General features: G+C 47.1%; 1 protein-coding gene across 4 annotated transcripts in view; it reads left to right on the forward strand.

Annotated features, from left to right (window-relative positions):
* The window catches only part of LOC139227514 (multiple C2 and transmembrane domain-containing protein 2-like), a 496,997-nt gene that overhangs the window by 252,293 nt on the left and 227,563 nt on the right, over positions 1-17,141 (forward strand). For all 4 annotated transcript variants that reach the window (XM_070858296.1, XM_070858298.1, XM_070858299.1 and 1 more), the window contains exons 9-10: positions 2,149-2,313; positions 6,500-6,630. In XM_070858296.1, the coding sequence (XP_070714397.1) occupies positions 2,149-2,313; positions 6,500-6,630 (296 nt within the window). The remainder of the gene's footprint in view (positions 1-2,148; positions 2,314-6,499; positions 6,631-17,141) is intronic.

Below are 17,141 nucleotides of genomic sequence, written 5' to 3' on the forward strand. Positions count from 1 at the left end.
CATTGGGACGTCCGGTGGTCGTGAAAGGCGCTATATAAATGCAAGTTCTTTCTTTTCAGATATTGCAAGGGAAGTTGGAGGGAACTGCTAATGTTTCAATCTCACCCCTTTAAATACCGTTCACAAGCTCTAAAATAAACCACAGGGCAATGACACCATTTTAAATATAGAAGTGAAGTAAGTCGGGATCTGTTCCTGTAACTTGGCTTCCGTGCCCCAGTTCGTCGCCAAGGACGACAAGCAGAAGGCCCATTCCCAGGCCTGGGAGGGTGAGTCAGTTAGCTGTGCTCACGGACTTCCCAGCAGACTGTGAGTGTGACATTGGCGTCGATGTGGGAGCAGGTTATCTGCCTGTCCTCCGAGCGAAGGAATAGTGTGACATGGGGGGAAAGGATTTTAAAAAAAGCTGTTGTGAAGAAAATAGAAAAATATGGGTTTTTCGCGAAGAATATAAAGGTCCCGGAAAAGATTTTCCTGGTAATGTTTGATTGGATCTCAGAAAACATACTTTGTAGCAGCTAGAATACGAACTTGAATCCACAATCTTAAGAATCTTCTGGAAATCCTTTCGCTCTCGCTCGCACAATGTTGAGCAAAGCTGACAATTTTCTGAAATCCCCATATTTAGGAATGGGTCAGGTGTGCTCCGTCATTTTGTTATCCATGGCAGCTCGATCTTCTTAATATCGGAAAATGCTGTAAATACTCAGCGGGCCCAGGCAGCATCTGTGGAGAGAGAGACAGTTAGCGTTTCAGGTCGAATGACCCTTCGTCGGAACGGGAAAACGTTAGAGGTGCAACAGGTTTTAAGCGAGTGTTGGGGCAGGGAAAGTGGGGAGGGGAGGAGAGGAGAGAGCAAAAGGGAAGGTCTGGAATTGGGTGGAAGGCAGGTGCGATTAAATGGCAAAAGGGATGCTGGATCAAGATAACAGGACAAGTAAAGAAGCAAAGATGGAGCTAGAGGAGGTGTAAATGGCACGAGCAGAATCTTCAGCAAGAGCTGCCTGTTTCAGATTTCCAGCATCTGCAATATTTTGTTTTTGTCTTTCTATATTCCCATCTCCCTTAATAACACTCACTTCCCAAGTAAATGTCTATCTACCTTATAAACACCTCAGTTAATTCTGCACTGATGACCTTCTGGGGTCACTGCATTCCACATTCTCACATCCCTTTTATATGATGTATTTTTCCAGGATGGCTTTAATCATAAACAATCTAGTTATTACTAATATTCTGTTCCCAGCAAGACGCAGATAGCTGTCAGATTGTTTTTTGTATGATTGAAATGTATTAATATATTGATGATGAAGTTGCTGTTGGTATATATAAGCGCTGAAATTGTGCTCTCCATTTGAAAGGCCCCGCAACTTCCTGATTTCCACATGCGCTGCTGCGCGATCCGGAACTTGCGATCTGTCAAGGTACGCCTTGTCGGAACATCCGAACCGCCTGAAAAATGAGTATCGCTGGCACAGAGTTTGCCAACAACTGCTCGGCAATTGCCCACGGAATTCTTACGGCTGGTGAAAACAGGGATAGGGCCCGCTTTCATCAGCGTAAGGGAATATACAAGGCTTAAATAAAACAATTAAAAATCCCAAACTATGCATGTACACTTTAAAAGAGTTCATGCAAATATTGGCCCGGATTAAGATGTTTAAAATTATTTATCAAAACACGACATTTTTATTGAGGTTGATGCAATGAAGGAATTTATGAATATAATTGCAACTGAGTACATTTAGAATGATTAGAATTCTGGAAATTGTATCATTATTTGGGGATACCATTTGCATATCATTAGGGATTCCCTTCAGAAATGATTGCAGCGGAACCCTCCTTTGTCATTGGAGGGTTGGGCCCACGTGATCCTAGGGCCACTTCCGAACCGCCTGGGTCCCTGGGATCCCTGGGCCTTTACGCTGCCATCTGTCTGGCAGCCCGAGACTGGAACTCTTTGCATCCTGAACGCCTGGAGGTACTTTTTGGAATTGCTCCGCGAGTCGGAGGCGTACTCCGGAGGTAGGTACGCCGCCAACCACAATTTCTAGCCCATTGATTGAGACTTAAGAATTGCATCATCGTGTCTTACTTAACCATCTCTCTTGTCTCCCGCATGTCCCGTGGTGGTGATTGGTGCAAAAGGCTAGCTTCATCCATAATATCCGCCTGACTGAATCCCTCTGGAAAAGCCAGTTGTGGAACAGGGTTGTCAGCATCACCCTGATTGAAGGAAAGGGCATCAAAAACGATGCAATTGAAGAATGCTATGTCAAGTTCAGGCTGGGGGACGAAAGATACAAAAGCAAGGTATGCAAGAAAGAAGGCTCTTCCATTTATATAGCACCTTTCACATCCTTGGACGTCCAAAGCACTTCACAACCAATGAATTACTTTTGAAGTGTATTCACTTTTTTTTGGTATGGAAATGAGGCAGTCCTTTTTTCATAGGAAGATCCCACAAACTGGAATGAGACAAATGACCGGTTGAATCTGCTTTGTTGATGTTGGTTGAGAGTTGTGTGCTGGCCAGACCTTTGGGAGAACTCCCTTCTCATCTTCGAACAGTGCCGTGGGATCACTAACATAACATAAGAACATAAGAATTAGGAGTAGGCCATTCGGCCCCTCGAGCCTGCTCCGCCATTCACCGAGATCATGGCTGATCTTCTACCACTTTTCTGCACTATCCCCATATCCCTTGATTCCCATAATATCCAAAAATCTATCAATCTCTGTCTTGAATATACTCAATGACTGAGCCTCCACAGCCCTCTGGGGTAGAGAATTCCAAAGATTCACCACCCTCTGAGTGAAGAAATTTCTCCTCATCTCAGTCCTAAATGGCCAACCCCTGATTCTGAGACTGTGACCCCTGGCTCCAGATTCTCCAGCCCGGGGGGGAAACACCTTCCCTGCATCTACCCTGTCAATCCCTGTAAGAATTTTGCATGTTTCAATGAGATCACCTCTCATTCTTCGAAATATCCACCCAAACGGGTCATTGCAGTCTTGGTTTAATGTCTGATCTGAAAGATGGCACCTTGAATTGTAGCACTCCCACAGTACTGCATTGAAGTGCCAACCCACATTGGTCGCCATATAATTTGTTGGCTGAGACTAAGGCCCCAAGTTTCCACACGCGGCAAAGCAGGCGCCCCTCTGAAAACGGCGCCTGAAAAAAAACACGCTATTCTCGAGCGCTTTGCAGCTCGATGTCAGCTTGGCGCGGCGCCCAGGGGGCGGAGCCTACCACTCGCGCCGATTTTGTAAGCGGGAGGGGGCGGGTACCATTTAAATGATTTTTTTCCGTGCCGGCAACCCTGCGCGTGCGCGTTGGAGCGTTCGCGCACGCGCAGTGTGAAGGAAACATTGGCACTCGGCCATTTTTGTAGTTCTTTGCAGCTGTTCATTTTTTATCATTTTTTAATAAAAGCATATTGCCCTCAGCACATCAGCACTGAGGCTTCTTGCAGCAGGGAGAAGGCTGCAGGAAGCCTCAGAAAGTTGAGGCAGCCGTTTCCCGATGGGCCCAACCGACGGCAGGGGGGCCTTGGGAACGGCTCAACTTCTGAGGCTTCCTGCAGCATTCTCACTGCCTCCCCCCCCCCCCCCCGCTGCCGTCGGTCAGTCGGGCCCTCACTGCGTTTCCCCCCCCCCCGGGAACGCCCGCTGCCGTTGGTCAGTCGGGCCCTCACTGCCTCCCCCCCCCCCCCCCGCTGCCGTCGGTCAGTCGGGCCCTCACTGCCTCCCCCCCCCCCCCGGGAACGGCTGCTGCCGTCGGTCAGTCGGGCCCTCACTGCCTCCCTCCCCCCCGGGAACGGCTGCTGCCGTCGGTCAGTCGGGCCCTCACTGCCTCCTCCCCCCCCCGCTGCCGTCGGTCAGTCGGGCCCTCACTGCCTCCCTCCCCCCCGGGAACGGCTGCCTCAACTTGTGAGGCTTCCTGCAGCATTCTCCGTACCTGAAGCACTTTCACACAGGTAGGAACATGGTTTATTTAATCTTTTCTTTGCTTATAAATGTTTATTCAGGTTGGAATTATTTGTATAATATTTGTATAAGTATAACTAAGGATTTATTGTAGAATGTAATGACTTCCCTTCCCCCCCCTTCCCCCCCCCACCCCACCCGACGCCTAATTTGTAACCTGCGCCTGATTTTTTAATGTGTAGACAAGGTTTTTTCAGGCCTACAAAAATCTTCACTGGCTCCATTCTAAGTTAGTTTGGAGTACGTTTTCACTGTGGAAACTTTCAAATCAGGCGTCAGTGGCCGGACACGCCCCCTCTTGAAAAAAAAATTCTGTTCCAAAGTGAAACTGTTCTACCTGACTAGAACTGCAGAAAACTAAATGTGGAGAATTCCAATTTCTAAGATACTCCGTTCTCCACCAGTTGCTCCTAAAAAATCAGGAGCAAATCATGTGGAAACTTGGGGCCTAAGAGTGGAGTGTGAACCCACACCCTTCTATCTGACTATATCAACTGAACCAATTGTATGCGACCACTAACTGTAACATATTGGGCCAAGTCTTGCTGGAGTAGGATAGCTGACAGAAGGTGCCATTAGTTAGACTTTTCCCTGTCAACTTGAATATAATTTGCGCCGTGTCCTGCTGGAAGTGCGAGCTCATAAGACGTGTCAAGGGCAACGGGGCTTCTGGGGCCTCAGTGAATGACGGGACTGACAGTCTATCTCCTTAACCAATGAGATTTAAGGATTGAGCAAGGAACAGGGGAACGATGGAGAAGGAGAGTGAATTAGAGTCAAATCAGGTACAGAAGGAGAGCGAGTGAAAGATCGGATTGAGAGAGAGAAAAAAGCAACAGAAAGGAAAAGTAAAGAAACAAATTGAAAATGTGAAATTTTAAAATCTCGACATTGAGGAATGAGATTGAATCGTTTACATTGTTGCCTTTCTGGGCAGAGAGATTGATTGGCATTGCATTAACAATTCTCACACCGTTGAACAGGGTATTTAGGCTGTTAATTAAGAGCCTGCAGCAAGTTTAATGAACAATTACTGTGCAAATCCAGCATGTTATAAATAACGGGGAGGCTGAGGGCGAGAGGCTGTTTGTGCGCAGCAATTGACGGAGCGGCGTAAATCGACCAGCAAGTTCTGGAGATTTGCAACTCACGCCGTATCTCTTAATCCCCTGGAACTTGCTGCTCGATTTGCACATTAATAACGATTTGCGTCATTAACATGATTTAACTTTTAAGTTAACTTAACACAAAATATTTCCAGGAAGGTTTGGCCCAAATGTTAAAATGTGGCTCTGTGGAATTGCAAATGTAAAGCAGCGATGCAAGTCATCATAAATGTACGGGTGAGAGAAGCCTTTGCAATATATCGCAAACTGCAAAACATCAGGTCAGCATCAAGCACCCCCACTGCCCTCGACACGGCAGTGGATGGAGCTACAGTGCATCCCTGCCTGCTTCTAGTCATCGCACTTCACTGGAATACAGGTTCAGGAAAGACACTACCGAAGTGTTCAAGTGTACTGGCAGACTAGTGCAGATAACTCTATCCGATGCATGTCCTGTTTCACATTGGTACAGCTGAGAGGAAAAGCACTGTGGCTTCCTTCCTCATCCAAACATCTTCAGTCGCTCACATTGAGCACTAAGTAGCAGATTCGGTTCCTCGTCATTTATCTGTTGTGGCTGAGGCCACTCAGTCCATTTGTCCAAGTCCAGTATCAATTCCCTGGCGGGCGTTTTTTTTGGGAGTGGGGGGGTAACACTGAGACACTTTCCTAAATAACTGGTGAACTTCACGTGAAAAAGGTGGCTAGATATTTGGTGCTTTTCTTGTCAATCATAGTCTGTGAAAGACACTCGATTTTAAACTTCTCATTATTGTTTTCAAATCCCTCCATGGCCTCACCCCTCCCTATCTCTGTAACCTCCTCCAGCCTTGCAACCCTCCGAGATGTCTGCACTCCTCCAATTCTGGCCTCTTGTGCACCCCCGCGATTTTAATCGTTCCACTATTGGTGGCCGTGCCTTCTGTTGCCTGGGCTCTAAGCTCTGGAATTCCCTGCCTAATCCTCACCGCCTCTCTATCTCTCTTTCCTCCTTTAAGACGCTCTTTAAAACCTACCTCTTTGACCAAGCTTTTGGTCATCTGCCTTAAACGCTCCTACATTTTGCTCGGTGTCAAATTTTGTTTGAAGCACCTTGGGACATTTTACGAGGTTAAAGATATTGTCTAAATGCAAGTTGTTGCTGAGAGATGTCAGCAGTTTGCATGTAAACTTTTATTAAATGTCCAGTTAATCTAAAATGCACCGTTAACTACAGCTTGTGTGAATTTGGTGGATCGGATGCTCGAGAACAACTGGTGTTATGACTCCCTTAGTGGATACTTGTCTCATTTCCTAAAAATGCATTAACTAGAGTGCTTATAAAGCCACTAACCCTATGCAATTGCGAGTCACTCACAATCTGAATGCTACTTCACCATTGTCCATTTCCCCCACTCTAGATCCTGGACAAGTGCACAAATCCTCAGTGGGGAGAAAAATTTGAGTTCCAGCCATTCAACGAGAGAACAAATATTTTGGAAGTTGAATTCTGCGGGAAGGACAGACAAAAAAAGGAAGGAAGCTTTTCCATGTAAGAGTACAACTTCTTCTATTTAAAACAAAATACTTTTCCTTACAGTTTAGTTGCCGATTTAACAAAGGTGCAAGTAAAAATCTGATGAAAGATTACACTCAGGTCTCAACTATGTCATCGGGCCGCAACATTGCATATGTGAAGAAGGACCCCCTGAGCTCCGGGCGGGTGTCCTTGCTGTCTGCTCAGGAGAGCAGGTTAAAATTGCAGATGTTGTGATCATGGAGCCTTTCGGACTGCCGAGGGCGATTTTAACTGCCCACATGCCAGGGTTTCTGCTGAGCGAGTAGGGTTAAAATCGCCTCCAATTTGTGTTTTAACCACTTTATTTTTATTATTTGTTCTTGGGATGTTGTTGACACTACTAAGGTTGTATCTGTTGCCCATCCCTCGTTGACCTGAGGGCATAAAGAGCCAACCACATAGTGTGGGACTGGAGTCGCCTATAGGCCAGACTGGGCCGTACTATCTAGGCCCCTCCCTCAAAGACATTGGCCGGAATTTTACTGATGCTAAGAGGACGGGATCAGAGGCGGGTCAGCTGTCAAATTTGAAATGATTGACAGCAGGTTGGGACCCCGCTGTCAACCTGCCTCCGCGCTAGTCTCCCAGGTCAGCGCTGAACAGACCCAACACCAAGATTATTAAGAGCTTGTTAACAGGCATTTAAAAACTATTTTAAGCTCACCTTTAGATTTTAAAAGTTTGCCAATGGCTTCCCCGTTGCTCGGGGATCACTTCGGGTAAGGAAGTCGAGTGTTGTGTCAGCATGCGATGATTTACTAACCTGACAGCTACAAATGGTCTATAAAAGCCCCCATTTTCATAGGTGTTCACTTTCTAAGGTTAAAAGCTGCTTCTTACTGCATTTGGAGACAGATCGAGCTTTATGCAGCTTGCAAGTGTTTGGAGCAAACTCTCTATCCGGTGTCACTTCATTGGAACAACCTCTCTCACAACTGATAGATCGCTTCCGTCATCTCACGTTCACCTACCATCTATGACATCAGCATCGGTGCCCTTGAAAAAAATGTCACCTTGGTCCTCAGAGTCCAACCACGAGCAGCCCCAACACCAGCATCACGAGCAGCACCAGCAGCACCAACCTTCTCCACAATCACCTGATGCTGCACAGGACACGGGGCATCAGCACCTGACCACATTGCTGCCCGAGACACCAGGGCCAGCCCCACCATGGCCACATTTACTTCACTTGACGCTGTACACCCTGACCGCCACATGATGCACCAGGTTGGCACCACCCCCCACCAGCAACATAAAGCATCCCGACAATGCCAAGCCATTCCTTTCACACTCATCACCATTGCGGGGGTGCCGTTATGTCTCACCATTCACTGCAACTCACTAAGCCACTTCCAAAGGTGCACACAAATCTGTCCAAGAATGCAAAGTGTTGAAAATAAAGATTTCAATGTTTGACAACATATTAACAGAAACTTTACATGAACATTGGCAAAAACACCCAAGTGCCTACCCTTGTGTGTTGTTAGTTGGTATGCTTGCACTAGGATGAGGGTGAGTGTAGGGGTGGCTAGTGAGATGGGGAAGTGATAATGTAGATGGAGAGGGATGGGTGGAGTTGGTGTGAGTAAGGATGTGTAGGAGTAGGGTAGGGAAGGCAGAGTGATGGGGATGTGATGAGTGGCACAGCAGGATGAGGTTGAGTGTGGTGTTGCAGTGACGTTTCGTGATCTACTGAGATCATTAAAAGCTTTGCACCACTGCAGCCTGGTCCTCCTGACCACATCCCTGCTTGTGCCCTCCTGTGCAATATGCAACAAGGCTGTGTTGGTGTCCTGGGGAGATCTCTTCCGCCCAGTGGAAGAGAAGAGAACCTCACTGTGTGCTCTGACTCCCTCCATAATCATGTGGAGGGAGTAATGGGAGAGCCTGGGTGCAACCCTGTGCCTCTGTGCCGTCATTGTCAGTGTTTGCAGCACCTCAATGCTGTAGAACACTGACAGCACAACTGTCAAAATCAATTTGCACGTGGTCCCTTTAAAGAAAAACGGCTGATGACGTGTCATCAAATGACTTCACCAGACCCGCTTCTTTTAATTGGCTGCTAACCTCGCTGGGCAGGCTAACCAAGCCTAATCACTGTAAAATCACTACAACAGAGCGGGATGGAACCAGCAGCGGACTGGGCCCCCGCTACCAACCCTGACCGCACTGCAACAGTCTCGGTCGGCAAAACCACGGCCATTGCGTGAACCGGTTGTTTATTTTTTTATATGCCCATTCAGTAACTTTCATGGCCATTTTCCAGATATTAGCTTTAAAAAATATTGTATTAAATTTCACAACTTGCCATGGTGGGATTTGAAATAAACTGAGCTGAATGCGGGCCCGAGCGTATAACGGGCGAGCGATGCGATACCGCTCACTTTGCTGCCCCGCCCGTGTCCAATTTCACGCCGTCAATCTCGAGATTGTGAGGGCAGTACTTCAACCAGAAGGCTACCTGTTTGTGTGTCAAGTTTAGGGCCTCTATTTTAACCTCCCTCGGACGGGCTGGAAAAGGTCACGGGCGGTGGGGTTCGGGGGGGTGGGGAGGTTGTTAAAATATTGAGATTAGGCAACCCAACCTCATTTCTGGACACCTTGAGATTTACCATGGTGATTCAGGCCCTGGACAAGGCTCCCACTAAAAGGGGCCTACTTAACACGCAAGAGTCACAGCCTGATGATGTCATCAGCGCCACGATTTATATTTAACCTCAATACAGTGAATCCCGCGCCATGCTGTCTGCTACCCCGCAACAGCACAGGACAGGAGAGTCCCAGGTAAGTCTTAAAACTGTTTTTAAGCATCTTGTGGGCCAGGAAGAACAGGTGTGCCGTCAGGTCTCATAAGGAAGCCTTCGGCCTCCTTGGCCACGATCTCTCACACTCCCCTGCTGCCGATTGCAACCTCTCCCCCCCTCCCCATTACTGGGCTCCCTCCACACCTTCCTGCCTCCCAATATTGGGGCTCAATGTCTTGACTGCATCTGCTTCAATGTCACTTTATGCTGAGTATTTTGTATATTGTCAGCTGTGGCTCAGTGGGTAGCCAGCCGCCTCACCTCTGGGTTCAAATCCCACTCATGGGGGCTTGAGCACAAACAAATCGAAGTTGCTACTTGGGGGAGTGCTGCACTGTCAGAGGTGCTGTCTTTGAGATGAGATGTTAAACCGAGGCCCTGTCTGCCCTCTCAAGTGGATGTAAAAGATCCCATGGCACTATTTCGAAGAAGTGAACAGGAGAGTTATCCCCGGTGCCCTGGCCAATATTTATCCCTCAATCAGCATCACTAAAACAGATTATCTGGTCATTATCACATTGCTGTTTGTGGGAGCTTGCTGTGCACAAATTGGCTGCCGCATTTCCCACATTACAACAGTGACTACACTCCAAAAGTACTTCATTGGCTGTAAAGTGCTTTGAGACATCCGGTGGTTGTGAAAGGCGCTATAGAAATGCAAGTCTTTCGTTCTTTCTTACCAGTGACTGGTGATATGATGAAAGTTGAAATTTCCCATAAACTCAGTTCTAAAATGTTAAGAACGGAACCCAATTTAAAAGCTAGTTAATTCTGAATACAATGGAAATCTGCTGATTCAAACACTGCTGGTTCACTTGGGTCAGACATCTGAACAATGTGATCACTTTCCACTTGGCGTGAGGCAAAGACAAAAGTCTCTTGGCAGCCTGTGCCGTTTATTTTATAGACTATATGAAAAGCAAGGGGTATCAGACTTGAATATTGACCCCCATCTATAAAGTGCCTTTCGAATGCCAAAATTAACAGATCGGGACTGGGGGGGAAAGAAAGCAAAACACGGCAGGAAATCTGAAATAAAAACAGAAAATGCTGGAAACAACTCAGCAGGTCAGGCAGCATCTGTGGCGAAGGGAAGGTCAAATTAACGTTTCAAGTCTGCGACCCAGAACTGGTTCTGGCGAGGGGGTGGGGTCACAGGTCAGGATTGGTATGTTTAGCAATGGACAAGTGATGTCACTTGTGGGATTATCCTGCTGATGGGATAGCAAGAGATTACTTCCCCGGTTCGGTTAAAAATCACATTTAACACTTCAAAATCTAAAGGGAAACAAAAAGGAGACAAAAGCAAAAGACAGAAAGGAGATGAGGAAAAGTGGAGGGCAGAGAAACCCAAGGCAAAGAACAAAAAGGGCCACTGTACAGCAAAATTCTAAAATGACAAAGGGTGTTAAAAAAACAAGCCTGAAGGCTTTGTGTCTTAATGCAAGGAGTATCCGTAATAAGGTGGATGAATTAACTGTGCAAATAGATGTTAACAAATATGATGTGATTGGGATTAGGGAGACGTGGCTCCAGGATGATCAGGGCTGGGAACTCAACATCCAGGGGTATTCAACATTCAGGAAGGATAGAATAAAAGGAAAAGGAGGTGGGGTAGCATTGCTGGTTAAGGAGGCGATTAATGCAATCGTTAGGAAGGACATTAGCTTGGATGATGTGGAATCTATATGGGTAGAGCTGCATAACACCAAAGGGCAAAAAACGTTAGTGGGAGTTGTGTACAGACCTCCAAACAGTAGTAGTGATGTTGGGGAGGGCATTCAACAGGAAATTAGGGGTGCATGCAATAAAGGTGCAGCAGTTATAATGGGTGACTTTAATATGCACATAGATTGGGCTAACCAAACTGGAAGCAATACGGTGGAGGAGGATTTCCTGGAGTGCATAACGGATGGTTTTCTAGACCAATATGTCGAGGAACCAACAAGGGGGGAGGCCATCTTAGACAGGGTGTTGTGTAATGAGAGAGGATTAATTAGCAATCTCGTTGTGTGAGGCCCCTTGGGGAAGAGTGACCATAATATGGTGGAATTCTGCATTAGGATGGAGAATGAAACAGTTAATTCAGAGACCATGGTCCAGAACTTAAAGAAGGGTAACTTTGAAGGTATGAGGCGTGAATTGGCTAGGATAGATTGGCGAATGATACTTAAGGGGTTGACTGTGGATGGGCAATGGCAGACATTTAGGGACTGCATGGATGAACTACAACAATTGTACATTCCTGTCTGGCGTAAAAATAAAAAAGGGAAGGTGGCTCAACTGTGGCTATCAAGGGAAATCAGGGATAGTATTAAAGCCAAGGAAGTGGCATACAAATTGGCCAGAAATAACAGCGAACCCGGGGACTGGGAGAAATTTAGAACTCAGCAGAGGAGGACAAAGGGTTTGATTAGGGCAGGGAAAATGGAGTACGAGAAGAAGCTTGCAGGGAACACTAAGACGGATTGCAAAAGTTTCTATAGATATGTAAAGAGAAAAAGGTCAGTAAAGACAAACGTAGGTTCCCTGCAGTCAGAATCAGGGGAAGTCATAACAGGGAACAAAGAAATGGCGGACCAATTGAACAAGTACTTTGGTTTGGTATTCACTAAGGAGGACACAAACAACCTTCTGGATATAAAAGGGGTCAGAGGGTCTGGTAAGGAGGAGGAACTGAGGAAAATCCTTATTAGTCGGGAAATTGTGTTGGGGAAATTGATGGGATTGAAGGCCGATAAATCCCCAAGGCCTGATGGACTGCATCCCAGAGTACTTAAGGAGGTGGCCTTGGAAATAGCGGATGCATTGACAGTCATTTTCCAACATTCCATTGACTCTGGATCAGTTCCTATCGAGTGGAGGGTAGTCAATGTAACCCCACTTTTTAAAAAAGGAGGGAGAGAGAAAACAGGGAATTATAGACCGGTCAGCCTGACATCGGTAGTGGGTAAAATGATGGAATCAATTATTAAGGATGTCACAGCAGTGCATTTGGAAAGAGGTGACCTGATAGGTCCAAGTCAGCATGGATTTGTGAAAGGGAAATCATGCTTGACAAATCTTCTGGAATTTTTTGAGTATGTTTCCAGTAGAGTGGACAAGGGAAAACCAGTTGATGTGGTATATTTGGACTTTCAGAAGGCTTTCGACAAGGTCCCACACAAGAGATTAATGTGCAAAGTTAAAGCACATGGGATTGGGAGTAGTGTGCTGACGTGGATTGAGAACTGGTTGTCAGACAGGAAGCAAAGAGTAGGAGTAAATGGGTACTTTTCAGAATGGCAGGCAGTGACTAGTGGGGTACCGCAAGGTTCTGTGCTGGGGCCCCAGCTGTTTACACTGTACATTAATGATTTAGACGAGGGAGATTAAATGTAGTATCTCCAAATTTGTGGATGACACTAAGTTGGGTGGCAGTGTGAGCTGCGAGGAGGATGCTATGAGGCTGCAGAGTGACTTGGATAGGTTAGGTGAGTGGGCAAATGCATGGCAGATGAAGTATAATGTGGATAAATGTGAGGTTATCCACTTTGGTGGTAAAAACAGAGAGACAGACTATTATCTGAATGGTGACAGATTAGGAAAAGGGGAGATGCAACGAGACCTGGGTGTCATGGTACATCAGTCATTGAAGGTTGGCATGCAGGTACAGCAGGCGGTTAAGAAAGCAAATGGCATGTTGGCCTTCATAGCGAGGGGATTTGAGTACAGGGGCAGGGAGGTGTTGCTACAGTTGTACAGGGCCTTGGTGAGGCCACACCTGGAGTATTGTGTACAGTTTTGGTCTCCTAACTTGAGGAAGGACATTCTTGCTATTGAGGGAGTGCAGCGAAGGTTCACCAGACTGATTCCCGGGATGGTGGGACTGACCTATCAAGAAAGACTGGATCAACTGGGCTTGTATTCACTGGAGTTCAGAAGAATGAGAGGGGACCTCATAGAAACGTTTAAAATTCTGATTGGTATAGACAGGTTAGATGCAGGAAGAATGTTCCCAATGTTGGGGAAGTCCAGAACCAGGGGACACAGTCTAAGGATAAGGGGTAAGCCATTTAGGACCGAGATGAGAAGAAACTTCTTCACCCAGAGAGTGGTGAACCTGTGGAATTCTCTACCACAGAATGTTGTTGAGCCCAATTCACTAAATATATTCAAAAAGGAGTTAGATGAAGTCCTTACTACTCGGGGGATCAAGGGGTATGGCGAGAAAGCAGGAATGGGGTACTGAAGTTGCATGTTCAGCCATGAACTCATTGAATGGCGGTGCGGGCTAGAAGGGCCGAATGGCCTATACCTGCACCTATTTTCTATGTTTCTATCAGCATGAGCTAGGACTAATTTCGAGAGATGAGAGGGAGAGTTCCTATTTAAATGTCACAGGGCTTGATCTTTGGTCGTCTAACGCCTCAGTTAGCGGCCAGAGCGGGCGTTAATGGGAGCGTAAGGGTTTACCGACCGGGAGCGCAGTGTTTAGCGCCCCGACCGAAAATTCATTTGAGGATCACCAGGGGCGCAAACCAGTAGCGCCGGCTGCTGACAATCGCTCCGATCATGACGTATTCCTGGTGCAATGCCCACACTTGCGCCCCGGTCGGTAAATTCGGTGCGTGCACCTCATTTAGCAACTGCCAATAATCACGTCTGAAAAAACAGTCGGTGCAGGCTTGCAGAGTCGTTAGCTGGCGCCTACTTAAAGGGATGAGGAAGGGCGTCCCTGGGAGGTCACAGTCAGTGCAACGTTTACACACAGCACGGTGTGTGAGCCTCTCAGTTTGCAGCGGCTGGCAGACATAACAGTACAGGTTGGAAACAAGTGATTTTGAAAACTTTAATGGGTGCATTACTCTGCTGCGCCTTTAAGTCTCGGATTTTCCCGGGATCTGAATCGGAGTTCGGCGTGTGCGCAATGGCTCTGTGAAGTTTAGAGACAGAACTTTCGTTAGCTCCCCCACTCCCATCACCCCCCAAGTCGAGTGTGTAACGGCTGATTTTGTGCCACCATCAGCTCCTTGCTCGATTCTGACAAATTTCTGGGCGGAGGGTGCAAACCTTTTCAAGGCGCTAAAATTACCGCTCGGCCTGGGTTACCGCCCCGAATGAGGCGCGACCGAATTTCTCCCCCACAGTGTTGCAGGATCACGTCACGTTCCCATCAACGGTCGCTCCGCTGGAATCGCTCGCAGTGTGGCATTCAATGGCGTCACTCCTGAAATTCACTAAATATATTCAAAAAGGAGTTAGATGAGGTCCTTACTACTAGGAGGATCAAGGGGTATGGCGAGAAAGCAGGAATGGGGTACTGAAGTTGCATGTTCAGCTATGAACTCATTGAATGGCGGTGCAGGCTAGAAGGGCCGAATGGCCTACTCCTGCACCTATTTTCTATGTTTCTATGTTTCTATGTTTCTATGACTACTGCCTTCAGTCCTGACTCCCACTGCTGGGATTTTTGCCTCCGAAATTAATACTTATATGTCTGCTCACTCTGCTCTGTTTTCTTTAGACCCATCGTGATCCCTTACATCTAATTCTGTACAGTGAATCACTGGTCTGAACAAACCGTAGCCCGGCTGGGTGACTTTGCAGGGCCCGAACCTCCCTCTCTGCTGCCCCGCCCCCCTACCGCCAACCTCCTCGGTGTAGACCCTACCCTTTGGCATGACCCGATTCTAGAATTGGGAATGGAAAGCCAGCCTCTACTGCAGGCCCCTCAGCTGTTGGTGCCAGCACAGAAAATCCCGTGGGTTCCTGTGGGGCAAAAATGGCCCCTCACCTTTTCTGCAGCCTTCTTCAATTCGTTATTTGACCCTCTTGGACCCTCTCGTCTGAGGGGGACAAGCCACAGTGGCCAACGACAGCTTCGTCGGGTGTTCCAGCATCTGGCTGTCCTTTTAATGAACCTTCAAGGAAATGAGGCCAAGGAAGTCGGACAAAAGCAAAATATTGTGGATGCTGGAATCTGGAATAAAAACAGAAAATGCTGGAAATCTCAGCAGGTCAGGCAGCATCTGTGGAGAGAAAGCAGAGCCAACGTTTCAGGTCGATGACCCTTCGTCAGAACTGGAGAGTGTCCGGAAAGAACAGATTCTTAACCAGCCCTGATAGGGGGAGGGGAGGAAAGAACAAGAGGGAAGGTCTGTGATAGGGTGGAAGACAGGAGAGATTAGAGAGACAAAAGGGTTGATGGCCCAAGTTCAAATGGTAATGCCAGGACTTAGAAAAACATTAGTCAAGATTGGGTGTGAATGGCGGGATAATGACAAACTGCCATTAGAGACGAGGAGAAAAAAAGAAAGAAAGAAACAGGCTCTGAGGGAGGTGGGGGGAGCCAAAGATTGACAGAGGTTATGGTCTGAAATTGTTGAACTCGATGTTGGGTCCAGAAGGCTGTAAAGTGCCTAAACAAAAGATGAGGTGCTGTTCCTCGAGCTTGCGTTGAGCCTCATTGGAACAATGTAGGCGACCGAGGACAGAGAGGTCAGAGTGGGAATGGAGTGCAGAATTAAAGTGACAGGTGACCGGAAGCTCAGGGGCACATTTGCTTTGCCTGTATCCCTCCCGCTTCTTAGACATGACAGTGCTTTGCCTGTACCGAGGGAGCCATGAAAATCCCAGGGGGACATAGAGGGACTCGGTGTCCTGGTTCTCGGCCATTGTTTCCTCCTCTCTGTAATTGGTTTCCCCAGACACATTGTAGAGGATTAGCAGCTTTTTTGTGTAGTTTATTCAGAATCCCAGACTTCCTAACTGGATGTTGTTCCTTACTATGCAAATGAGGGACCCTTCATTGGTGAGATAATAGTCTCGAGTTATATCACATCTCCATGTCATTCTATACCACTGCCACTGACAGCAAAGCTCTGGAGAGAAACAATCACATCCAGGACAAAGCAGCCTGTTTAATCGGCCCCCCATCCACCACCTTCAACACTCACTCCCTCCACCACCGGCGCCCCCTGGCTGCAGTGTGTACCATCTACAAGATGCACTGCAGCAACTCGCCAAGGCTTCTTCGGCAGCACCTCCCAAACCCGAGACCTCTACCACCTAGAAGGACAAGGGCAGCAGGCGCATGGGAACACCACCACCTCCACGTTCCCCTCCCAGTCACACAACTTGGAAAAGTATCGGCCGTTCCTTCATCATTGCTGGGTCAAAATCCTGGAACTCCCTCCCCTAACAGCACTGTGGGTGCACCTTCACCACATGGACTGCAGTAGTTCACCACCACCTTCTCGAGGGTAATTAGGGATGGGCAATAAATACTGGGGGCGACACCACATCCCATGAATGATTCTATTTATACATGACTATTACCTGTCCCTTAGAGAGGTAACTAGGTTCTGTATAAATCAACTTTCATGCTTGTTGAATTTTTTTGATATAACTCTAGCTTCATGCTTTGAACAAGGGTCTGGTTTTACATCATAATTACCTTGGCATTAGATCAGTCTTCTTTTGAAACCTGACCTTGGATTATGTCATAAAAACCGAGGAGCTTGAGTAGGCCTTTCAGTCCCTCAAGCCTGTTCCGCCATTCTGTTAGATTATGACTGATCGGTACCTCAAATCCATTTACCCGTCTTTGATCCATATTCCTTGACACCTTTTCCGAATAAAGATCTGTCGATCTCAGTCTTGAAAATGGCAATTTCAAGAATAAAGCCTCTTGAACGA

Source organism: Pristiophorus japonicus, chromosome 17 (genome assembly GCF_044704955.1).
Source record: "Pristiophorus japonicus isolate sPriJap1 chromosome 17, sPriJap1.hap1, whole genome shotgun sequence".
Classification (NCBI taxonomy): Eukaryota; Metazoa; Chordata; class Chondrichthyes; family Pristiophoridae; genus Pristiophorus; species Pristiophorus japonicus.